General features: G+C 43.1%; 1 protein-coding gene across 6 annotated transcripts in view; it reads left to right on the forward strand.

Annotated features, from left to right (window-relative positions):
* Window positions 1–26,633, forward strand: part of LOC110501679 (exportin-4) — a 56,518-nt gene that overhangs the window by 15,214 nt on the left and 14,671 nt on the right. For 4 of the 6 annotated variants that reach the window (XR_016490602.1, XM_090215874.1, XM_090215875.1 and 1 more), the window contains exons 7-12: window positions 5,510–5,623; window positions 9,183–9,340; window positions 10,128–10,302; window positions 10,437–10,613; window positions 11,376–11,518; window positions 19,683–19,828. Coding sequence is in view for 5 of the 6 variants with exons in the window: in XM_090215874.1 (XP_090072000.1) it covers window positions 5,510–5,623; window positions 9,183–9,340; window positions 10,128–10,302; window positions 10,437–10,613; window positions 11,376–11,518; window positions 19,683–19,828 (913 nt within the window). In the remaining variant the exon portion in view is untranslated. Of the gene's footprint in view, window positions 1–5,509; window positions 5,624–7,880; window positions 8,743–9,182; window positions 9,341–10,127; window positions 10,303–10,436; window positions 10,614–11,375; window positions 11,519–19,682; window positions 19,829–26,633 lie in introns of those variants that run through there. The other 2 variants (XM_090215877.1, XM_090215876.1) reach the window with 2 other exon arrangements.

Genomic DNA, 26,633 nt, shown 5'->3' on the forward strand with positions numbered 1-26,633 from the left:
GCTGTTGATTTGGCTATTAGCCTATTATACTGCAGGCAACGGCGCTCCTACTGACTCCAACAGTTGAACTTGAGGTGAGGAAGAATGTTTTAGGCCTACCATAGTTACTCCTATAATCTAACAATATAATGCTTATCTTTAGAAAAAATATTGGTATAGAAAAGGAATGAATTAGATGCCACTGGCATCTCTCTCTCTGTCTCTGGGGCTAGGCCTAAGCTTCTCTTTCTTTTTATATATTTAAAATCGTACATTGCACGCCTGTGCATGCAATACCGATGCATTTAGTGCTCAAATCTCTGACAACTGAACTGTGAGATGGACAATTATTGTTTTAAGAACGGAAAACCTATACAACAGTAGGCTATGAACTTTTACACAAGTGGCCTTGTGGTAAGAGCGTTGGGCCAGTAACCAAAAGGTTGCTGGTTCGAATCCCTGAGTTGACTAGGTGAAGAATTTCTGTTCCCTTGATCAAGGCACTTAACCCTAATTGCTCCAGTAAGTCTCTTTGCCTAAGATGTCTGCTAAATGAAACTCAAGGAATTGTGTTTTTGTAATTGTGGCTCATTTGGCCAACATCCCTTGTCTATTGATGGCTCTGGCTATGTGGGTGGACATGCAATGCATTTGGATGACCGATACATTTCTCAAATGTCCGATAAATTAAAATCTTCCCGGTCACTTGTCCGGCGCCACATTTTCCTCACGGAAACCCTGGTGTGTGTGTGCTGTCTGGATGCTTGTTTGATCGGAGAACAGATTTATGAAGACTTCTGGGAAGGTAAAGCGGTGTGGCCTTCTGTCCATGTGTATCAGACATGTCTCTCTGTCTGAATTTGAGTGTGTGTGTCCGTGACCGTGTGTGTATCAGGGGGCCACTCCTTAATTGCATGCCTGGCAGCTGTAGCCTGTTAGGCCCCCCCCCCCCCCCTCCTTTTTAAAGACTCTTTTTAAAACACCACAGTGGCTCCATCCTTCACAAACCAACCGTGTGGCATGTGTTTCATCTGTCTGCGCCACACTCCCCCCTCTGGGCCCAGCATGTGGCCCCTGCGTTAGTAAGACAGCGCGTCTCTCCACGCTGATGTTAACCCCAGAGTCGGGATGGAGATGTGGTCAAGCTCAAGGCTGGTCAGGTGCTCTGAATGGCTACTGTGGATGACACAACCCCTATGTTCTGCCCCTTGCCTTGAGCCACTGGGGACCTTGACATAAACACACACTAAACAGGGAATATGGCTGTCTTGGGGATGGCTGTCCCAACTCATGCACAGGTGAGGGGGAATCGGGTAATATTTGGGGAGACCGCTTCTACCGTATGCCACTCCAAATATTGCGATATCCGATATAATCGTTTTGGCCCATTTGTGTGCTTATTTCCAATATTATAATCACATTCTCATAAATAAATTGTCTAGTGAAAAAAAAAATGAGATTAGTTTATGGCTGACCCTGTAAAACAACACATTTCACTGCACCTATACGGTGTATGTGACAATAAAACATCTTTATTTTATACATTTCTATTCATTTAGAGACCAGGGACCGGCTAGGGGTCCGCAGAGGTACTGCAAGTGGTCCGCGGCCAGTTTTATTTTTATGTATCTCTCTCACACACACACAGTTTGGACTCACCTACTCATTCAAAGATTTCTTTATTTTAATTATTTTTTACATTGTTGAATAATAGTGAAGACATCAAAACTACAAGCAGCGCACACACATTGCATTGGAGTAAAACCAATCAATGTTTTGTGTGATAATGTAGGCTAATCTTTATAGTTGCTGCCATATCGTAGCCACTAGCCAGAGTTACTGAAAGGAATGTTATTCCCCACTTGAGTTTTGCATTGGGGCAAAAAACTATCTGCGTTTTAACCACCTTAAGATCATGCAAGTAACACACGAGTAGGCTACCTAGCTGTGTACCCAGACCGGTAAACAGTCTGACAATGGGCAAGTTTGTTTTGCATCGCCCAGCACCCGATTATTCCTCATGCTGCCATATCGTAGCGAGAGTTGATGAAAAAAGAACTAGCCAATGTTTGTAATGATGAGAAAGTAATTGCTATGTTGACTGCCTGTGTGTTTTGCTTTGCCTAAATATACTTTTACAACAGACAACAGTTTGTCTGAACATGTCGATCGTGTCTTTTGTGTAGTGTACAACATGAATAAATAACATGAAATCACGCTTGAGGCATGAATGCATAGTTGGAACATGTCGATCGTGTCTTTAGTGTACAACATGACGTTTCCCCCTCCCATGTGAATGAAGAGGCAGTGGAGCGGTGGGAACAGCGGAGTGGGCAGTAGCTACACTTTATTTGTTATTCCTGGACATGCGCAGAAATATCTATTAATAGCTGCGGCAATTTGGGTTCCAGAAAATCCGGACCGCAGCCGCACGCAATACTTATTTTTATTTGTTTTACATAAATGCACCAATTTAAAACTGCAACGTTTTCTCTGCCTCGTGGAAATATTTGTAGAATTGCAGGATATTAGCTTTAAAACTGCAACAACAAAACGCATTAAATATGTAGAATTAAAATGTTCCTTCCCAGGTCCCGAGACTTGGTTCGTCCTGTCATGCACTGCCGAAGTCTTAGTAAAGTCCTAGTGTGCTATTTGGATCTCCCTCCCCATTTATGAGAGGGTACCTGATGAATTTGCTATCACAAAAGGCGTCCCCAGCCCGAAAACGTTTGAGAACCCTTGATTTAGGTTTTATTTTCAACATATTGATATAGTCTTAAATGATAAAACTGCATATTTTTGATTTGTAAAGTCAAATAGAGTATAGTCTTGCACATCACAATAAATCATCTTGCTCTTCAAGATATATATACACTGCTCAAAAAGATAAAGGGAACACTTAAACAACACAATGTAACTCCAAGTCAATCACACTTCTGTGAAATCAAACTGTCCACTTAGGAAGCAACACTGATTGACAATAAATTTCACATGCTGTTGTGCAAATGGAATAGACAACAGGTGGAAATTATAGGCAATTAGCAAGACACCCCCAATAAAGGAGTGATTCTGCAGGTGGGGACCACAGACCACTTCTCAGTTCCTATGCTTGCTGGCTTGTTTTGGTCACTTTTGAATGCTGGCGGTGCTTTCACTCTAGTGGTAGCATGAGACTGAGTCTAAAATCCACACAAGTGGCTCAGGTAGTGCAGCTCATCCAGGATGGCACATCAATGCGAGCTGTGGCAAGAAGGTTTGCTGTGTCTGTCAGCGTAGTGTCCAGAGCATGAGGCGCTACCAGGAGACAGGCCAGTACATCAGGAGACGTGGAGGAGGCCGTAGGAGGGCAACATCTCAGCAGCGGGACCACTACCTCCGCCTTTGTGCAAGTAGGAGCAGGAGGAGGACTGCCAGAGCCCTGCAAAATGACCTCCAGCAGGCCACAAATGTGCATGTGTCTGCTCAAACTGTCAGAAACAGACTCCATGACGGTGGTATGAGGGCCCGACGTCCACAGGTGGGGGTTGTGCTTACAGCCCAACACCGTGCAGGACGTTTGGCATTTGCCAGAGAACACCAGATTGGCAAATTCGCCACTGGCACCCTGTGCTCTTCGCAGATGAAAGCAGGTTCACACTGAGCACGTGACAGAGTCTGGAGACGCCGTGGAGAACGTTCTGCTGCCTGCAACATCCTCCAGCATGACCGGTTTGGCGGTGGGTCGAGTTATGGTGTGGGGTGGCATTTCTTTGGCGGGCCGCACAGTCCTCCATGTGCTCACACACTACTGAGCCTCATTTTGACTTGTTTTAAGGACATTACATCAAAGTTGGATCAGCCTGTAGTGTGGTTTTCCACTTTAATTTTGAGTGTGACTCCAAATCCAGACCTCCATGGGTTGATAAAGTTGATTTCCATTGATCATTTTTGTTTGATTTTGTTGTCAGCACATTCAACTATGTAAAGAAAAAATGATTTAATAAGAATATTTCATTCATTCAGATCTAGGATGTGTTGTTTTAGTGTTCCCTTTTATTTTTTTGAGCAGTGTATATTGTCAATGTCAAATCACGATATTCGATTTAATAATTTATCGGGCCAACCCTATTGGGGAGAGCATTAGGGCAGAAGAGGGTGGGGGTGATGGGCATTCCTCCAGTGTTATTTCACATGGCAAGGCTGCGAGCAAGACTTAGTGGAGGATGTATCACTTAAACCCTACCACTCCTTAACATAGCTTTGCACTCTTAACACGTCCACTGTCGATGTACAGTATCTAAATACAATGGCCTCAAGTCATCAGACAGAAAATACCTAGATGAGTTCAATATAGGCTTTCACTATAAGTAAACACACTTTTATATAGACTTCAAATATTATTCATCACAGTGTGTTTACACCAATAGTGTTAAGATACTTAAACAGTCATCTAACTTCTACTGATGTCACAGTCAAATGAGTTGCAACACTGTTGACAGATAACTAAATTGAGAGACAGTTGATGGACAACTGTAAATGTTTGATACTAAAACAACGCTCTAAAAGTGTTGCTGGATGTTTGACCTGTCATCCAGACCCGTTTTAGTGCAGCAGGGTTTAGAGCCCAGCAGGAGGTCTCTGTCTCTACGTCTCCTCTTCCTTTGTCTCTGTCGGCGAGGTAACAGAGTACTGTTGCTTATTCTGGAGCGTGCTGGAAGGTTGGACAGTGTGATGATAGAGATGGGTGATAGGTGGAAAAAGTCACCTGACTGTGCACATCCATCCGTCCACAAGCATGTACTTTCATGCTCATACAGACATATGACCTTCTTTACTTTACACTACGTAAAGTGAAGAGTATCCATTATTTGATCTAAGATCCATTCCAAATTGCTTGAGTATATACCCCAAATCATATTTTTATTTGATTGAAACATACAAGGTTGTAAGTAAGGTAAATCTCTCACACATATGAACACTGTGGTTGTTGGGCTCTAGAGTTAATACTCATGTTTCCAACACTCTTCCCAAGAGGCTTCTCACACGCTCTCTCTCTCTCTCGGTCTGTTCATTTAGCGTTCTGGTGGACCAGAGCTGTTTAAATGGGCAAAAAGGCAAGGCTGCTGTGGGGTGAGGGGCACAGAAACGCACCTGTCTCGGTAGCACGATTGTGTAGGGTGTGTTTGGGAGTGACTGTTGGTCCTGCCCAGTGGAATGCTTGGTCTGTGCCAGTGACTGGCTTTCCTGTGGGAGTTTCCTCACTGGGCCTCAGCACAGACAGGGAGAGAAAACGACAGAGTGAAGGAAAGAGAGAGGCAGCCTTGAGTGTAAAAAAGAGGGCAAGAGGGTCGGGGAGGGAGAGCGTGGTAGACCTGATGAACTAGTGAGTTAGTAACCACAAGTTTCCACTGCACTCAGACCTCAGAGAGGAGAAGGAGAGGGCTGAGAGACCAGATTCCACTGTGACTGACAGAGAGGGCTCTAGTGACAGGGACTCTGTGTGAGAGAGTCAGCGTTCCTTATGTTGTTGGCCTTAACCTGGGGGTCACTGGGGCGCCACTACATCGCCATGTTTGAGTCCACCCAGAACGTGATGCTGAAGCCCACAGAGACCTGGAGAGAAGCTCTGCTTGACACCCGCGTCATGGACCTCTTCTTCACCGTGAGTCTTATCTTTCTCTCCTCTTCGTCTCTCTGTAGCTAGAATATCCTTGTGTCGTGCTGACTGTTCTTTGACCATTTGTCTTCTCTTGTAGTTCTTACCACAGATTAGGAGAGGGAGGGTTTGAACTGTGTATTTTATGAGGCATGTGAAACATATGACATATTTTATAGTGTGGCATGTATTAAAAATGATCTTTATTGCAATGTAGTAGTATTTTTCCTAAATGACGTGTAGATATAGTAGTGAAACTTGTTTTTATAAAGTGTTTGTGTCTGTGTCTGAGTGTGGAACAAATCAGTCAACTCTCCCTCAGCATCCAGGCTCTCTCTGCCAAATACTGCTCCCTTCTCCTCCAGGCAATATCCCCAACCTGGAGGCTTCTCTCTATTCTGCATCTCTCAATTTCTACAATTGACATGAGATATGTTGTTGGATGACTGAGGTTGAGAGGCCCATAGAGGTTTTGAGTGGTTTGGCCCTGGAAGATATCTTTTGTATTATGGTCTTTTTTTGTTCAGCTTCTCTGCAAAGTTATACATGTGTAACCCCTTCTCGTTTTATGGAGTGGTTTGAGACCAGAAGATATATTGTATTGTCTGACCACTGACTAGTATATTGGTCTAACAGAGGGCTAGTGTCTCTTACCTCCCTCTGTGGTATTTGTGGTGGATGGGGTGTTTGTTATTGTAAGACTGCTGTAGTGCAACTGTTCGTTGTGTGTGTGTGTGTTTTGGTGGGTGCTCAGCTGCTGCTCCTCAATCCTCAGCTGTGAGGGTGAAGGCCCATGGAGGGGGCCATCCAGACACGTGCCGCCAGGGTCAGAGTTCAAACAGAGCGATGGCAGGATTACACGCTAACCTTGGCATTATTAGGGCCTTATAAAATCAACGTTGCGGACGGGATCATGGCATCCAGACAAGTGGAATTCAAGCATTTTATTTTTTCATCATAAGACATGAACAAAATGCATCAGTGATTTGTATTTTCCTGCAACTTTCTGAAACGACACAGGAATGTGTGCGCGCCTGTGCCCGCGCATGGCTACACTTAGTGTAGCCTTTAGCAATGATGCTAATGATAACCTTCTGGTAGATGGAAAGGCTTTCCCAAAAACCTTCTCAATTAAATGTTAACTACACAGTAGCCTATGCCTACCTGGCAAAATTGTATCATGATTCTGCAATCACATGAGCGCTACAGAAACATTGCTAACCAAACAACGGTATCTGGCTGGTGCCCACTTTCATTAAAGGGTAACTACACCCAAAATTCTGATGTCTTCATTTTTCCCCAGTCCTAAAAAGTGGTCTCCTTATGTGGTTTAAGCATTGTTGTGGATTTAGAACATCCAATTCAGTTGTTTTTCTATTTAAAACGTATGATTTTGAGAGGTAAAAACGGGTAGAAATGGAAACCCAGGAGAAAACAGAATTTTGGGGGAAAATAAGACTGATTTTATAGGGCCCTAGATTACGGGGGCCCGTTAACACCCCTCGCCTTGCATACCGTAAGGACCCTGAGGGGGTCCATCTCCCCTTTTGTAGGTGTCAATCTCCCTTTAAATGACCCTACTCTGGAGGTGAAGTGGTCTAGGAGGTTTGGAGAGGGGCAGAATTTGGCGAAAGAGGTCTCCCTCCAGGTACATAGAATCACCTATGTCCTTTACATTGCAAAATTGAAGCTTCAGTTCAGTGACTAACAGATCTGAAAGAAATAACAAATGTTCGAGGTCATTTGAATGAATAGCGTTCTCAGTTCCACTCTTGAGACATTGGTCTAGGCCGAGGAGGATAAATCAGCGATGGGAATGACGCCACCCTCAAAATACATCGTATCCATCCTCTCTGTTCTTTTGACACCTAGTGAAATGAGCTCTAAGTTAACATTTTCCCCACCAGCTGTAATTTGGGTCTACGACTGTTTTTGTTTGTGGTTTGCGTTGGTTTTGGCTTGTGAGAGTGCCTTTAATTTGTCATTCTGACACGTACACTCCAGCTCTGTTTGCCCAGTAAACCCAATCAGGGCTGCGTCTGTAGAGCTGAGCCTATGATGATGTGACGATGGCTGATTCTACCCTGGGCGGCAGTAACTGAATCTGACAAACGAGGTAGTGAGAAAAGGAGAGGGGGGAGACAATCATTCGGAAGCGCTCAGTTAATTTAAAAAAACAGAAAGGGGAGCCTTCAATCCCCCTGAGGAAACAGACACCAGGCTTTGTCTCCTGCTATAAATAGGAAATTCATTCTCTCTCCGCAGAGGAGTACCCAGTCTTGTTTTGATTCCCCCCTCTACCCCCTGCCTGTCTCTAACTATAGTCGTACTCAAGGCGATTGGCATAGCTAGCACTGCGCGGATGTTCGTTGGTGCAGCTGTTTTTAGAGCGCGTGCGGTGTGCGATCTTTGGCCTTGCGTTCTCTGTCTCCCTCCCTCCCTCTTTCCTTCCCTCCACTCCACTCCTCCAGAGAATGACTTCAGACTCTGGAGAGGGCAGCAGCAGCACTCATCAACAGCAGAGATCTCTTTGCTACGCTACATTAGCATCAGAGTCCTTGGAACACTGGGCCGACAACCAACCACTACAGCTGGGGGAGGGAGGGTGGGAAAGCCAGAAAGGGAGTGAGACAGGGAGGTTGAGAGAAGGAGTTTCTCAGAGGAAAAAGGGATACTTGAGGTGTGGAGAGTGTTCTGGAGCTGTTTGGGGTTGCGTAGGGATTGTGTGGCTAGCACCAGGGCTTTTTCAGGGTCGATAACAGTAAGAGAATGGGAGAAAAAGCAGACGGAGAGAATAGACAGAGCTCTGAGTGAGCATTCAGAGCCAGGAGTCCTCATTGCGCTGCCTGTCAGTGAAAGCACACGTTGCTCCACAGTGGAGCTGAAACTGCCTCACTGCCCGGTCACTTCACATCCGATTCACCGTACAACTTCTCTGACAGAGAATTACAGGTTCTCTCTGACTACTGACTGACTCTGGGTTTGATTGAGACGGCCTCAGCAAGTTTCAGACTGGCTCTCTGATCGATTGGTATTGTCTGTGTTGACATCCAGAGTTACTGTGTCTGGGTCCAGTGGCTGGCATTTTGAGCATTCATTCTCTGTTCCCTTTGCTTCAGAAGACGGTGAGTCTGTCACTTCAGTTTGTCTCATAATGCTGTCTTTTTCTGGATGTAAACAGAAACTACTGAAACTGCATTGAGAGTTGTGGCTCTGTCAGTTGTACCCGTGGCATAACCGGCCCTGGTCAGGTGTGTGTTTGAGCCGTGTTACTTTGTCTGAGATGCACAATGTCGTACGGGAGGTAAAAATCATGTTTGGGGTCTATTCCATTACAGCACAGTCTTTGTAGATAAATAACCTGGATAGGTTTTCATCCAGATGCTTTCACCGCTCTGCTCATTTTACATTCATGGTCTCACACAATCATCATAATCGTCATCAGAAAAAAATATATTCTCTGTCCTTTAAAACTAACATGGGCAAGAGCTTGTATGTTATTATATCTCCCTTGCTCAAAATAACAACTATTTAATTCTAACCTTCCATGCTCCCCTCCACTCAGGTCCACATAAAGATCCGTGAGGACTCAGACATGGCCCAGGACTCCCTGCAGTGCCTGGCCCAGCTGGCCTCCATGCACGGCCCAATCTTCCCCGATGAGAGTGCCCAGGTCTCCTACCTGGCCCACCTGGTGGAGGGGCTTCTCAGCATGATAAATGGGTGAGTCTGTCAGAGCCTTAAACTAATTCTGGTTGGTTTCAATGGACCCAATCCAGGGCTAGAAACACTGCTGCCCTCTGTGCATGCAAGAAGCTCTAATTGAATTTGATACATGGGCCTTTATATCATGTACTGCATGATTATTATGACGGCCTGTACGTGTGTTAGTGGGATTATTTGGACTGGAGGCTGGTAGCATGAATGATGTGATTTGTATGTATTTGTTTGTATGTATCGACTTGTGTGTCCTCTCAGTTGAAGTAGTACTTAACTGAATCAACAGGGCTCTGCTCGAATGTATAAATAAAACACACACACCCACACTTGTGCTTGGAACTCGTGACTCAGTAGGCGGAGTGAGTTAGGGGCTCGCTCGCTCTCTCCGTAATCACCTATTCCTGGAGCTTTTTTCCAGTTGCATCATCGGAAAACCATGCAGGCAGGATGGCCAATCTGCAGTGGTTGAACAGCTCTGCTTGCTATTGAAATCTATCTGATAAGGTTTAGCGAGCCGCACTGTTCTAGGCAGTAGACTAGCTACGGCAGGCAGGCCTCAAAAACAGTACTCTAACTGGGGCTGTGGAAACATGGCCCTACCCGGGCAACAGGTACTGCTCAGTGCTCACACACTGGGCAGCACTGCGTCTGGTTTCATACCATGCCTGTTTCAAACATATATTTCTGAAATACTTTTTAAAATTTGTATTACATTTTTTTTCTTCCAGATTTTGAATGAAATGATCCAACATTCCTTTAAGGTTGTGTTTTGTTTGTGTCCCTCCCCCAGGATAGAGATCGAGGACTCTGAGGCGGTGGGCATCTCTAACATAATCTCCAACCTGATCAGCACATTTCCCCGTGTCATCCTGACTGCCCTGCCCAGCGAGCTCTTCACCTCCTTCATCAACTGTCTCACCCTCCTCACCTGCTCCTTCGGACGCAGCGCCGCCCTGGAGGAAGTGGTCAGCATTACACTCAATCCTTACTGCAGGAACATTACATAGTTGATCCATTCTTTTATTTTTCGTTCTGTTGCTTTGAAAACACACATTCAATGAGTCTCTCTTCTCTCGCTCTCTTTTTCTCTCTCTTCCAGCTGGATAAGGATGACATGGTATACATGGAGGCGTATGACAAGCTGTTAGAGTCATGGCTGACCCTGGTTCAGGATGATGAACATTTCCCCCGCGGCTGCTTCGTCCAGCCCGCTGTTCAGGTCTTCAATTCCTACATCCAGTGTCACCTGGCTGCGCCTGACGGCACCCGCAACCTGGTGAGACACACACACGCTTCAATCTAGACTCAAATAAGCAGTCAGTCGGCCTCCCGGGTGGCGCAGTGGTTAAGGGTGCTGTACTGCAGCGCCAGCTGTGCCACCAGAGACTCTGGGTTTGCGCCCAGGCTCTGTCGTAACCGACCGCGACCGGGAGGTCCGTGGGGCGACGCACAATTGGCCTAGCGTCGTCCGGGTTAGGGAGGGTTTGGCCAGTAGGGATATCCTTGTCTCATTGCGCACCAGTGACTCCTGTGGTGGGCCAGGCGCAGTGCACACTAACCAAGGTTGCCAGGTGCACGGTGTTTCCTCCGACACATTGGTGCGGCTGGCTTCCGAGTTGGATGCGCGCTGTGTTAAGAAGCAGTGCGGCTTGGTTGGGTTGTGTATCGGAGGACGCATGACTTTCAACCTTCGTCTCTCCCGAGCCCGTACGGGAGTTGTAGCAATGAGACAAGATAGTAGCTACTAACAATTGGATACCACGAAATTGGGGAGAAAAGGGGGGTAAAATTAAAAAATAAATAAGCAAACAAAAAACAACAAAAAATAAACAGTCAGTCAATTGTTTTTATGGGTAAATGATAGGTCAGCACTTTCAACAGTCAATCCACCGTGATCCACATCTTCTCACTCCTTTGTCATACATTCCATCACTCTTTCTTTCTGTTTTCTTTCTTCCTCGCTCTCTCTTCATCTGACTCTTCTCCTTCCTTAGTCTCGGTCCCTCTTTAATATCATGGTCTCTCTCCCTCCCTCCAGACGGTGAACGGCGTGGCATCTCATGAGGAGGATGAGATTAACGAGTTACAGGAGGATGACAGAGAGCTGTTCTCAGATCAGCTGGCCAGCATCGGCATGTTAGGACGCATAGCAGCCAACCACTGTATCCCCCTACTGACCAGGTATTAGAGGTCGACCGATTATGATTTTTCAATACCGACACCGATTATTGGAGGACAAAAAAAAGCAGATACAGATTAATCTGCCAATTATTTTGAATGTACACATTTATTTTTAAATATACAGATTTTTGTAGTAATGACAATTGCAACAATACTGAATGAACAATGAACACTTTTATTTTAACTTAATATAATACATATGGGCTTTTGGATGGGTGTTCTTAAGGTGATTCCACAGGTTGGTGGTATTTTTTGATTTAGCCTTTGCTGACCCCATGCTTACATCTTTATCACAAATAAGACACCTTGCTTTCCCTGGTGCCAATTCCATGTAATAGTCCCACACTGGTGCTCTGCTTTTCTCTGCCATCTGTAAAACACACACAGCTCTGAAGTGACAATGATACTGAAGAATCTGCTTAGGAGGCAAATACTCTCAACTGTTTGAATAAAAATAGTTTAAGTTGCCTGTGATGAATGTTGAAAACAAAACCTGTAATTTCTATATGCAGGAAATCCTATTTTAATAATGGACATGGTAAGAATTGACTACCAAAGTGCGACTCATAATTCCCATGACACCTTCTAGCAAAATCTGAAAAGCGGTTCCTTCATTCACTTATTCCATAGGATATTTTTAGATTCACTTAAAATAAGGTCTGTGTTTCGTGTAGGCTTACACCACCGTGCCAATTTTATAACTGTGTAAATATCCATAGGACAAGGTAACTCTGATCAATTGGCTAAATATAAGCGAAGATCATTTTTTTTGTAGAGTGGATTTATGAAAATATGTTGACAAACGTTACCTTATCCTAGTGAGATTTACACGGGTATCAAAACACCGAGGCGGTTTAAGCCTGAACCCTAACCTGAACGAAACACAGACCTTATTTGAAGTAGATCAAGACATTCTCTATGGAAGTCATGAACAGAGGTGGTTTAAGCCTGTACTAAACACAGACCTTATCTGAAGTAGATCAAGACATTCTCTATGGAAGACATGAACAGAGGTGGTTTAAGCCTGTACTAAACACAGACCTTATTTGAAGTAGATCAAGACATTCTCTATGGAAGACATGAACAGAGGTGGTTTAAGCCTGTACTAAACACAGACCTTATCTGAAGTAGATCAAGACATTCTCTATGGAAGACATGAACGGTAAAATAACGAAGGAACCCCTTTCAAGTTCAGCCGCAAGTTATTACAGGAATTATAACACGGCAACTATTTCTCTCTAAACCATATACCTTTGACTATTACGAGCCTGCTGCTGCCTACCACCCCTCAGTCAGACTGCTCTATCAAATATCAAATCATAGACTTAACTATAATAAACACACAGAAATACGAGCCTTAGGTCAAATCCGGGAAACTGTCACCTTGAAAACAAAAAGTTTATTCCGTTCCGTATTTTATCTAACGGGTGGCATCCATCAGTCTAAATATTCCAGTTACATTGCACAACCTTCAATGTTATGTCATAATTACATAAAATTCTGGCAAATTAGTTCGCAGCAAGCCAGGCTGCCCAAACTGTTGCATATACCCTGACTCTGCGTGCAATGAACACAAGAGAAGTGACACAATTTCACCTGGTTAATATTGCCTTCTAACCTGGATTTCCTTTAGCTAAATATGCAGGTTTAAAAAAGATATACTTGTGTATTGATTTTAAGAAAGGCATTGATGTTTATGGTTAAGTACACATTGGAGCAACAGTCGTTGATTGATTGTTTTTTATAAGATAAGTTTAATGCTAGCTAGCAACTTATCTTGGCTTACTGCATTCGCGTAACAGGCAGGCTCCTCGTGAGGCAGGTGGTTAGAGCGTTGGACTAGTTAACTGTAAGGTTGCAAGATTGGATCCCCTGAGCTGACAAGGTAAAAATCTGTCGTTCTGCCCCTGAACTAGGCAGCTAACCCACCGTTCCTAGGCCGTCATTGAAAATAAGAATGTTCTTAACTGACTTGCCTAGTTAAATTATTAAAAATCGGCAAAATCTGCGCCCAAAAATACCAATTTCCGATTGTTATGAAAACTTGAAATCGGCCCTAATTAATCGGTCGACATATAATGTGTGTGTGTGTGTGTGTGTGTATTTGATCCCCTGCTGATTTTGTACGTTTGCCCACTGACAAAGAAATTATCAGTCTATAATTTTAATGGTAGGTTTATTTGAACAGTGAGAGACAGAATAACAACAAAAAAATCCAGAAAAACGCATGTCAAAATTTGTATAAATTGACTTGTATTTTAATGAGGGAAATAAGTATTTGACCTCTCTGCAAAACATGACTTAGTACTTGGTGAAAAAACCCTTGTTGGCAATCATAGAGGTCAGATGTTTCTTGTAGTTGGCCACCAGGTTTGCACACATCTCAGGAGGGATTTTGTCCCACTCCTCTTTGTAGATCTTCTCCAAGCCATTAAGGTTTCGAGGCTGACGTTTGGCAACTCGAACCTTCAGCTCCCTCCACAGATTTTCTATGGGATTAAGGTCTGGAGACTGGCTAGGCCTCTCCAGGACCTTAATGTGCTTCTTCTTGAGCCACTCCGTTGTTGCCTTGGCTGTGTGTTTTGGGTCATTGTCATGCTGGAATACCCATCCACAACCCATTTTCAATGCCCTGGCTGAGGGAAGGAGGTTCTCACCCAAGATTTGACGGTACATGGCCCCGTCCATCATCCCTTTGATGCGGTGAAGTTGTCCTGTCACCCTTAGCAGAAAAACATCCCCAAAGCATAATGTTTCCACCTGCATGTTTGACGGTGGGGATGGTGTTCTTGGGGTCATAGGCAGCATTCCTCCTCCTCCAAACACGGTGAGTTGAGTTGATGCCAAAGAGCTCCATGTTGGTCTCATCTGACCACAACACTTTCACCCAGTTGTCCTCTGAATCATTCAGATGTTCATTGGCAAACTTCAGACGGGCATGTACAGTGGGGCAAAAAAGTATTTAGTCAGCCACCAATTGTGCAAGTTCTCCCACTTAAATAGATGAGAGAGGCCTGTAATCAACTATGACAGACAAAATGAGAAGAAAAAATCTGAAAATCACATTGTAGGATTTTTAATGAATTTATTTGCAAATTATGGTGGAAAATAAGTATTTGGTCAATAACAAAAGTTTCTCTCAATACTTTGTTATATACCCTTTGTTGGCAATGACAGAGGTAAAACGTTTTCTGTAAGTCTTCACAAGGGTTTCACACACTGTTGCTGGTATTTTGGCCCATTCCTCCATGCAGATCTCCTCTAGAGCAGTGATGTTTTGGGGCTGTTGCTGGGCAACACGGACTTTCAACTCCCTCCAAAGATTTTCTATGGGATTGAGATCTGGAGACTGGCTAGGCCAATCCAGGACCTTGAAATGCTTCTTACCAAGCCACTCCTTCGTTGCCCGGGCGGTGTTTGGGACACCTGGGAGCCAGAAATCTTTCTGATTGAGAGGGGGTCAAATACTTATTTCCCTCATTAAAATGCAAATCAATTTATAACATTTTTGAAATGCGTTTTTCTGGATTTATTTGTTGTTATTCTGTCTCTCACTGTTCAAATAAACCTACCATTACAATTATAGACTGATCATTTCTTTGTCAGTGGGCAAACGTACAAAATCAGCAGGGGATCAAATACTTTTTTCCCTCACTGTATGTGTGTGAATATATTAATTCATTCACACACACATGTGTGTGTGTGTGTGTGTGTGTGTGTGTGTGTGTGTGTGTACAGTTGAAATCGGAAGTTTACATACACCTTAGCTAAATACATTTAAACAAATTTTTTCACAATTCCTGATCTTTAATCCTAATAAAAATTCCCGGTCTTAGGTCAGTTAGGATCACCACTTTATTTTAAGAATGTGAAATGTCAGAATAATAGTAGATAGAGTGATTTATTTCAGCTTTTATTTCTTTCATCACATTCCCAGTGGGTCAGAAGTTTACATGCACTCAATTAGTGTTTGGTAGCATTGCTTTTAAATTGTTTAACCTCTCTAGGGTATGTGGGACGCTAGCGTAACATCCAGTGAGATTGCAGAGCGCCAAATTCAAATACAGAAATGCTCATTATAAAAATTCAGAAAAAAACACATTTTACATTAATTTCTTGTGAATCAAACCACGGTGTCAGATTTTTTTTTTTAAATGCTTTACGGCGAAAGCATACCTTACGATTATTTGAGAACATAGCCCAGTAGACAAATCATTACAAACAGTAACCAGCCAAGCAGAAGAGTTACACAACTCAGAAATAGAGAGAAAATTAATCCCTCACCTTTGATGATCTTCATATGGTTGCACTCAGAAGACATTAATTTACTCAATAAATGTTATTTTTGTTCGATAAAGTCTCTTTATATCCAAAAACCTCTGTTTTGTTCGCGTTTTCGTCAGTAATCCACAGGCTCAAACACAGTCAGAACAGGCAGACAAAAAAATCAAAATTGTATCCATAAAGTTCATAGAAACATGTTAAACGATGTTTATATTCAATCCTCAGGTTGTTTTTAGGCTAAATGATCTATAATATTTCAACCGGACAATAATGTTGTCGATATAAAAAGTAAACAAGAAAGGCTCTCTCGGGATTGCGCTTGAAAAAGCTCTGTGACGTGTCAGGGTCCACTCAGACTGGACACCATTCAGACTGGTCTTACTCCCTCATTTATCAGAATACAAGCTTGAAACCATTTTTAAAGACTGTTGACATCTAGTGGGAAGGCAGGAAGGTAGGAACTGCCATTTGAGTCCCAAGTCAATGGATACTGTAATGGCATTGAATAGAAAACTACAAAAACGAAACAACAAAAAACTACTTCCTGAAAGGATTTTTTCTGGTTTTTGCCTGCCAAATCAGTTCTGTTATACTCACAGACACTATTTTAACAGTTTTGGAAACTTTAGTGTTTTCTATACAAATCTACCAGTTATATGCATATCATATCTTCTGGGCCCAAGTAGCAGACCGTTTAATTTGGGCATGCTTTTCATCCAAAATTCCGAATGCTGCCCCCTACCCTCGAAGTTAACTTGGGTCAAATGTTTTGGGTAGCCTTCCACAAGCTTCCCACAATAAGTTAGGTGAATTTTGGCCCATTCCTCCTGACAGCTGGTGTAACTGAGTCAGGTTTGTAGGCATCCTTGCTCGCACATGCTTTTTCAGTTCAGCCCACAAATGAGGTCAGGGCTTTGTGATGACCACTCCAATACCTTGACTTTGTTGTCCTTAGGCCATTTTGCAACAACATTGGAAGTATGCTTGGGGTCATGGTCCATTTTGGAAGACCCATTTGCGACCAAGCTTTAACTTCCTGACTGATGTCTTGAGATGTTGTTTCAATATATCCACATAATTTTCCTCCCTCATGAAGCCATCTATTTTGTGAAGTGCACCAGTCCCTCCCACAGCAAAGCATCCCCACAACATGATGCTGCTACCCCCGTGCTTCATGGTTGGGATGGTGTTCTTCGGCTTGCAAGCATCCCCTTTCTCCTCCAAACATTCATTATGACCAAACAGTTCTATTTTTGTTTCATCAGACCAGAGGACATTTCTCCAAAAAGTACGATCTTTGTCCCCATGTGCAGTTGCAAACCGTAGTCTGGCTTTTCTATGGCGGTTTTGAAGCAGCGGCCTCTTCCTTGCTGAGTGGCCTTTCAGGTTATGTCAATATAGGACTCGTTTTACTGTGTATATAGATACTTTTGTACCTGTTTCCTCCAGCATCTTCACAGGGTCCTTTGCTGTTGTTCTGGGATTGATTTACACTTTTCGCAACAAAGTGTGTTCATCTCTAGGAGACAGAACTCATCTCCTTCCTGAGCGGTATGACGGCTGTGTGGTCACATGGTGTTTATACTTGCGTACTATTGTTTGTACAGATGAACGTGGTACCTTCAGGCGTTTGGAAATTGCTCCCAAGGATGAACCAAACTTGTGGAGGTCTACACTTTTTTTTCTGAGGTCTTGGCTGATTTCTTTTGATTTTCCCTTGATGTTAAGCAAAGAGGCACTGAGTTTGAAGGTAGGCCTTGAAATACATCCACATGTATACCTCCAATTGACTTAAATGATGTCAATTAGCATATCAGAAGCTTCTAAAGCCATGACATAATTTTCTGGAATTTTCCAAGCTGTTTAAAGTAGAAGACGACCGATTTAATCGGACTGGACGATTAATTAAGGCCGACTTCAAGTTTTCATAACAATCGGTAATCTGCATTTTTAGACACCGATCATGGCCGATTACATTGCACTCCACGAGGAGACTTCGCCAAACGGGTGATTTAACAAGCACATTTGCAAAAAAAGCACTGTTGTTCCAATGTGTACCTAACTATAAACATCAACGCCTTTCTTAAAATCAATACACAAGTATATATTTTTAAACCTGCATATTTAGTTAATATTGCCTGCTAACATTAATTTATTTTAACTAGGGAAATTGTGTCACTTCTCTTGTGTTCTGTGCAACAGAGTCAGGCTATATGCAGCAGTTTGGTTGCCTGGTTCGTTGCGAACTGTGTGAAAACTATTTGTTCCTAACAAAGACAACTTTGCCAAACGGGGGATGATTTAACAAAAGCGCATTTGCGAAAAAAGCACAATTGTTGCACGAATGTACATAAACCTCAATGCCTTTCTTAAAATCAATACACAGAAGTACATTTTTTAAAACCTGCATATTTAGTTAAAAGAAATCCAGGTTAGCAGGAATATTTAAACTATGGAAATTGTGTCACTTCTCTTGCGTTCATTGCACGCAGTCAGGGTATATGCAACAGTTTGGGGCCGCCTGGCTCGTTGCAAACTAATTTGCCAGAATTGTACGTAATTATGACATAACATTGAAGGTTGTGCAATGTAACTGGAATATTTAGATTTATGGATGCCACCCGTTAGATATAATACGTAACGGTTCCGTATTTCACTGAAAGAATAAACGTTTTCGAAATTATCGTTTCCGGATTTTACCATATTAATGACCTAAGGCTCATATTTTTGTGTGTTATGTTATAATTAAGTCTATGATTTGATAGAGCAGTCTGACTGAGCGGTGGTAGGCAGCAGCAGGCACGTAAGCATTCATTCAAACAGCACTTTAATGCGTTTGCCAGCAGCTCTTCGCTGTGCTTCAAGCATTGAGCTGTTTATTACTTCAAGCCTATCAACTCCCGAGATTAGACTGGTGTAACCGATGTGAAATGGCTAGCTAGTTAGCGGGGTGCGCGCTAATAGCGTTTCAATCGGTGACGTCACTCGCTCTGAGACCTTGAAGTAGTTGTTCCCCTTCCCCGCGGCTTTTGTGGAGCAATGGGTAACGATGCTTCGAGGGTGGCTGTTGTCAATGTGTTCCTGGTTCGAGCCCAGGTAGGGCCGAGGAGAGGGACGGAAGCTATACTGTTACACTTGCAATACTAAAGTGCCTATAAGAACATCCAATAGCTTTTTTACATGGCACATATTGCACTTTTACTTTCTTCTCCAACACTGTTTTTGCATTATTTAAACCAAATTTAACATGTTTCATTATTTGAGGCTAAATTGATTTTATTGATGTATTATATTAAGTTAAAATAAGTGTTTATTCAATATTGTTGTAATTGTCATTATTACAAATGAATAAAATAAATAAATTGGCCGATTTTAATCGGTATCAGCATTTTTGGTCCTCCAATAATCGGTATCGGCGTTGAAAAATCATATTCGGTCGACCTCTAGTTTAAAGGCACAGTCAACTTAGTGTATATGAACTTCTGACCCACTGGAATTGTGATACAGTGAATTATAAGTTAAATAATCTGTCTGCATACAATTGTTGGAAAAATTACTTGTCATGCACAAAGTAGATGTCCTTACCGACTTGCCAAAACTACAGTTTGTTAAGAAGAAATTTGTGGAGTGGTTGAAAAACGAGTTTTAATGACTCCAGCCTAAGTGTATGTAAACTTCCGACTTCAACTGTACATATATGTATGTATATGTACAGTTGAAGTCGAAAGTTTACATACACTTCTTAGGTTGGAGTCATTAAAACTCGTTTTTCAACCACTACACAAATTGGTTGAAAAACTCTACACACACCTCTTGCTATTAGACTATCCCCTAGCTCTGTAAACAAGAGTCTGACCTGTGTGTCTGTGTGGTTGGTCAGTCTGTTGGAGGAGCGGGTGACGCGGCTCCACGGCCAGCTCCAGAGGACCCAGCAGCACCTCATGAACTCCTCTAACCCCGGATCAGTGGACCGCAAGGTCCTGGATGACCTCTACGAAGACATCCACTGGCTCATACTGGTCTCAGGTCAGTGGATCACTGTGATCATATTTACTCAGAATAGTCCACTCAGAAAATATTTTATTTGTTTAATTATAAGGCACGATTCCCAACATAAGGCACTATCAATCAATCAAATGTATTTATAAAGCTTTTTTTACATCAGCAGATGTCACAGTGCTATACAGAACCCCAGCCTAAAAGCAATGCAGATGTAGAAGCATGGAGGCTAGGAAAAACTCCCTAGAAAGGCAGGAACCTAGAGTGGAACCTGGCTTTGAGGGGTTGCCAGTCCTCTTCTGGCTGTGCCGGGTGGAGATTATAAGAATACATGCATTAAGGACAGATTGTTCTTCAAGATTTTCAAACGTTCATAGATGACCAGCAGGGTCAAATAAAATCACAGTGGTTGTAGAGGGTGCAACAGGTCAGCACCTCAGGAATAAATGTCAGTTGGCTTTTCATAGCTGAGCATTCAGAGTTAGAGACAGCAGGTGCGGTAGAAAGAGAGCGTGTCGAAAACAGCAGGTCCGAGATAAGGTAGCACGTCCGGTGAACAGGTCAGGGTTCCATAGCCGCAGGCAGAACAGTTGAAACTGGAGCAGCAGCATGACCAGGTGGACTGGGGACAGCAAGGAGTCATCAGGCTAGGTAGTCCTGAGGCATGGTGATAGGGCCCAGGTCCTCTGGGTGAGAGAAAGATATTGCAACATAGATAATGGAGGCTGAGGCGAGTGGGGTCAGGTCACTGTGGCCCCGTCCCACGATACCCCTGGACAGGGCCAACCAGGCAGGACATAACCCCACCCACTTTGCCAAAGCACAGTCCCCACACCACTAGACGGATATCAACAGACCACGAACTTACTACCCTGAGACAAGGCTGAGTATAGCCCACGAAGATCTCCTCCATCACACAAGCCCGAGGGGGCACAAAACCGGACGGGAAGATCCAATGTGTGACTAAAGTTACACACCCCTCCTAGGGACAGTATGGAAGAGCACTAGTGAGTCAGCCCACGTAATAGGGTCAGAGGCAGAGATCCAAGTGGAGTGAGGGGAGCCAGCAAGGAAGAGACGGCAAGGGTGGTTTGTCGCTCCCCAGTGCCTTGCCACTCACTTTCGCACCCCAGGGCTCGATTACACTCAATCATAGGACCTATTGAAGTGACGAGTCTTAAGTCTTTACTGATAAGTTTAGACAGAGTCTGCGTCTCTCACATGGATAGGCAGACCATTCCATAAAACTTGAGCTCTATAGGAGAAAGCCCTGCCTCCAGCTGCATGCTTAGAAAAGGACAATAAGGAGGCCTGCGTCTTGTGACCGTTGCAAACGCGTAGGTACGTACGGCAGGACCAAATCGGAGATTAGTTAGGAGTATTGCCCTAGTCTAATCTAGAAGTGACAAAAGCTTTTCTGCATAATTTTGGGACAAAATGTTTCAGATTTTTTGCAATATTCTTGATATGTTCGTCAAAAGAGAGATCGGGGTCCTGAGTAACGCCGAGGTCCTTCAGTTTTATTTGAGACGACACCATCAAGAGTATTATTTTTTTATTTCACCTTATTTATTTCACACACTGCGACCTGGCCAAGATAAAGCAAAGCAATGCGACAAACAACAACACAGAGTTACATGGAATAAACAAGCGTACAGTCAATAACACAATAGAAAAAAAGAAAGTCTATATACAGTGTGCAAATGGCGTGAGGAGATAAGGCAATAAATTGGCCATAGTAGCAAAGTAATTACAATTTAGCAAATTAACACTGGAGTGATAGATGTGCACATGATGATGTGCAAGTAGAAATACTGGTGTGCAAAAGAGCAGAAAAGTAAATAAAAACTATGGGGATGAGGTAGGTACAGTGCCTTGCGAAAGTATTCGCCCCCTTGAACTTTGCCACATTTTGCCACATTTCAGGCTTCAAACATAAAGATATAAAACTGTATTTTTTGTGAAGAATCAACAACAAGTGGGACACAATCATGAAGTGGAACGACATTTATTGGATATTTCTAACTTTTTTAACAAATCAAAAACTGAAAAATTGGGCGTGCAAAATTATTCAGCCCCCTTAAGTTAATACTTTGTAGCGCCACCTTTTGCTGCGATTACAGCTGTAAGTCGCTTGGGGTATGTCTCTATCAGTTTTGCACATTGAGAGACTGACATTTTTTCCCATTCCTCCTTGCAAAACAGCTCGAGCTCAGTGAGGTTGGATGGAGAGCATTTGTGAACAGCAGTTTTCAGTTCTTTCCACAGATTTTCGATTGGATTCAGGTCTGGACTTTGACTTGGCCATTCTAATACCTGGATATGTTTAATTTTGAACCATTCCATTGTAGATTTTGCTTTATGTTTTGGATCATTGTCTTGTTGGAAGACAAATCTCCGTCCCAGTCTCAGGTCTTTTGCAGACTCCATCAGGTTTTCTTCCAGAATGGTCCTGTATTTGGCTCCATCCATCTTCCCATCAATTTTAACCATCTTCCCTGTACCTGCTGAAGAAAAGCAGGCCCAAACCATGATGCTGCCACCACCATGTTTGACAGTGGGGATGGTGTGTTCAGCTGTGTTGCTTTTACGCCAAACAAAACGTTTTGCATTGTTGCCAAAAAGTTCAATTTTGGTTTCATCTGACCAGAGCACCTTCTTCCACATGTTTGGTTTGTCTCCCAGGTGGCTTGTGGCAAACTTTAAACAACACTTTTTATGGATATCTTTAACCTTTCTGATCTCCCCATCCCGGATCCGGGATCGTGAATACAGACTCAAGCTCATTACCATAACGCAACGTTAACTATTCATGAAAATCGCAAATGAAATGAAATAAATATGCTAGCTCTCAAGCTTAGCCTTTTGTTAACAACACTGTCATCTCAGATTTTCAAAATATGCTTCTCAACCATTGCAAAACAAGCATTTGTGTAACAGTATTGATGGCTAACGTAGCATTTAGCATTAGCATTCAGCTGGCAACATTTACACAAAAAAACAGAAAAGCATTCAAATAAAATCATTTACCTTTGAAGAACTTCAGATGTTTTCAATGAGGAGACTCAGATAGCAAATGTTCAGTTTTTCCTGAAAGATTATTTGTTTAGGACAAATCGCTCCGTTTTCTGCGTCACGTTTAGCTATGAAAAAACCCCTGTATCCAGGATTGTGTAAATCTATCAGCAAGCTCATTAGCATAACACAACGTTAACTATTCATGAAAATCGCAAATGAAATGAAATAAATATGCCATCTCTCAAGCTTAGCCTTTTGTAAACAACATTGTCATCTCAGATTTTCAAAATATGCTTCTCAACCATAGGAAAACAATCATTTGTGTAAAAGTAGCTAGCTAGCGTTAGCATTTAGCGTTAGCATTTAGCGTTAGCATTAACGTTAGCATCCAGCACGCAACATTTCAACAAAAACATAAAAGCCTTCAAATAAAAGAATTTACCTTTGAAGAACTTCTGATGTTTTCAATGAGGATACTCTCAGTTAGATAGCAGATGCTCAGTTTTTCCAAAAAGATTCTTTGTGTATTAGAAATAGCTCCGTTTTATACATCACATTTGGCTACCAAAAAAAACAGAAAATTCAGTCCTCAAAACGCGAACTTTTTTCCAAATTAACTCCATAATATCGACTGAAAACATGGCAAACGTTGTTTAGAATCAATCATCAAGGTGTTTTTCACATCTCTTCATTGATATATCGTTCTTGGACACATGGTTTCTCCCCTATATCAAATGGAAAAGTACAAGCAGCTGGCAATTGCGCACCGAATTCCACGCAGGACACCAGGCGGACACTTGGAAAATGTAGTCTCTTATGGTCAATCTTCCAATGATATGCCTACAAATACGTCACAATGCTGCTAAGACCTTGGGCGAACGACAGAAAGTGTAGGCTCATTCCTTGCGCAATCACAGCCATATAAGGAGACAATGGAAAACAGAGCTTCAGAAATTCTGCTAATTTCCTGGTTGATGCATCATCTTGTTTTCGCCTGTAGAATGAGTTCTGGGGCACTTACAGACAAAATCTTTGCAGATTCTGAAACTTCAGAGTGTTTTCTTTCCAAAACGGTCAAGAATATGCATAGTCGAGCATCTTTTCGTGACAAAATATCGCGCTTAAAACGGGAACGTTTTTTATCCAAAAATGAAATGGCGCCCCTAGAGATCTAACAGGTTAAGAAATGGCTTTCTTCTTGCCACTCTTCCATAAAGGCCAGATTTGTGCAATATACGACTGATTGTTGTCCTATGGACAGTCTCCCACCTCAGCTGTATATCTCTGCAGTTCATCCAGAGTGATCATGGGCCTCTTGGCTGCATCTCTGATCAGTCTTCTCCTTGTATGAGCTGAAAGTTTAGAGGGACGGCCAGGTCTTGGTAGATTTGCAGTGGTCTGATACTCCTTCCATTTCAATATTATCGCTTGCACAGTGCTCCTTGGGATGTTTAAAGCTTGGAAAATCTTTTTGTATCCAAATCCGGCTTTAAACTTCTTCACAACAGTATCTCGGACCTGCCTGGTGTGTTCCTTGTTCTTCATGATGCTCTCTGCGCTTTTAACGGACCTCTGAGACTATCACAGTGCAGGTGCATTTATACGGAGACTTGATTACACACAGGTGGATTGTATTTATCATCATTAGTCATTTAGGTCAACATTGGATCATTCAGAGATCCTCACTGAACTTCTGGAGAGAGTTTGCTGCACTGAAAGTAAAGGGGCTGAATAATTTTGCACGCCCAATCTTTAAGTTTTTGATTTGTTACAAAAGTTTGAAATATCCAATAAATGTCGTTCCACTTCATGATTGTGTCCCACTTGTTGTTGATTCTTCACAAAAAAATACAGTTTTATATCTTTATGTTTGAAGCCTGAAATGTGGCAAAAGGTCGCAAAGTTCAAGGGGGCCGAATACTTTCGCAAGGCACTGTAGATTGAATGTGCTATTTACAGATGGGCTATGTACAGCTGCAGCGATCGGTTCGATGCTCAGATAGCTGAAGTTTAAAGTTAGTGAGGGAAATGTAAGTCTCCAGTTTCAGCAATTGTTGCAATCTGTTCCAGTCATTGGCAGCAAAGAACTGGAAGGAAAGGCGGCCAAAGGTGGTATTGGCTTTGGGGATGACCAGTGAGAGATACCTGCTGGAGCGTGTGCTACGGGTGGGTGTTATCGTGACCAGTGAGCTGAGATAAGGCGGAGCTTTACCTAGCAAAGACTTATAGATGACCTGGAGCCAGTGGGTCTGGCAACGAATATGTAGCGAGGGCCAGCCGACTAGAGCATACAGGTCGCAGTGGTGGGTGGTATATGGAGCTTTGGTGACAAAACGGATGTCATTGTGATAGACTGAAACCAGTTTTCTGAGTAGAGTGTTGGAGGCTATTTTGTAAATGACATCGCCGAAGTCGAGGATCGGTAGGACAGTCAGTTTTACGAGTGTATGTTTTGCGGCCTGAGTGAAGGAGGCTTTGTTGTGAAATAGGAAGCTGATTCTAGATTTAATTTTGGATTGGAGATGTTTAATATGAGTCTGGAGGAGAGTTTACAGTCTAACCAGACACCTAGGTATTTGTAGTTGTCCACATATTCTAAGTCAGAATCGTCCAGAGTAGTGATGCTAGTTGGGCGAGCGGGTGCGGGCAGCGAACGGTTGAAAAGCATGCATTTAGTTTTACTAGCGTTTTAAGAGCAGTTGGAGGCCACGGAAGGAGTGTTGTATGGCATTGAAGCTCGTTTGGAGGTTTGTTAACACAGTGTCCTAAGAAGGGCCAGATGTATACAGAATGGTGTTGTCTGCGTAGAGATGGATTAGGGAATCTCTTGCAGCAAGAGCGACATCGTTGATATATACAGAGAAAAGAGTCAGCCCGAGAATTGAACCCTGTAGTACCCCCATAGAGACTGCCGGAGGTCCGGACAACAGGCCCTCCGATTTGACACACTGAACTCTGCCTGAGAAGTAGTTGGTGAACCACGCGAGGCAGCTATTTGAGAAACAAAGGCTGTTGAGTCTGCCGATAAGAATACGGTGATTGACAGAGTCGAAAGCCTTGGCCAGGTTGATGAATACGGCTGCACAGTATTGTCTTTTATCGATGGCCGTTATGATATCGTTTAGTACCTTGCGCGTGGCTGAGGTGCACCCGTGACCAGCTCGGAAACCGAATAGCACAGAGGAGAAGGTGAATTTCGAAATGGTCAGTGATCTGTTTATTAACTTGGCTTTCGAAAACTTTAGAAAGGCAAGGCAGGATGGATATAGGTCTTTAACAGTTTGGGTCTAGAGTGTCACCACCTTTTGAAGAGGGGGATGACCACGGCAGCTTTCCAATCTTTAGGGATCTCAGACGATACGAAAGAGAGGTTGAACAGACTGGTAATAGGGGTTGCAACAATGACGGTGGATAATTTTAGAAAGAGAGGGTCCAGATTGTCCAGCCTAGCTGATTTGTACGGGTCCAGGTTTTGCAGCTCTTTCAGAACATCTGCTTTCTGGATTTGGGTGAAGGAGAAGCTGGGGAGGCTTGGGCAAGTAGCTGCGGGGGATGCGTCGCTATTGGTTGGGGTAGCCAGGAGGAAAGCATGGCCAGCCGTAGAGAAGTGCTTATTGAAATTTTCAATTATCGTGGATTTATCGGTGGTGACAATGTTACCTAGCTTCAATGCAGTGGGCAACTGGGTGGAGGTGCTCTTATTCTCCTTGGACTTTAGTGTCCCAAAACTTTTTAGAATTAGTGCTACAGGATGCAAATTTCTATTCTAAAAAGCTAGCCTTTGCTTTCCTGACTGACTGCGTATTGTATTGGT

The sequence above is a fragment of the Oncorhynchus mykiss genome, chromosome 22 (assembly GCF_057628025.1).
Source record: "Oncorhynchus mykiss isolate SJ-2025 chromosome 22, ASM5762802v1, whole genome shotgun sequence".
Lineage (NCBI taxonomy): Eukaryota > Metazoa > Chordata > Actinopteri > Salmoniformes > Salmonidae > Oncorhynchus > Oncorhynchus mykiss.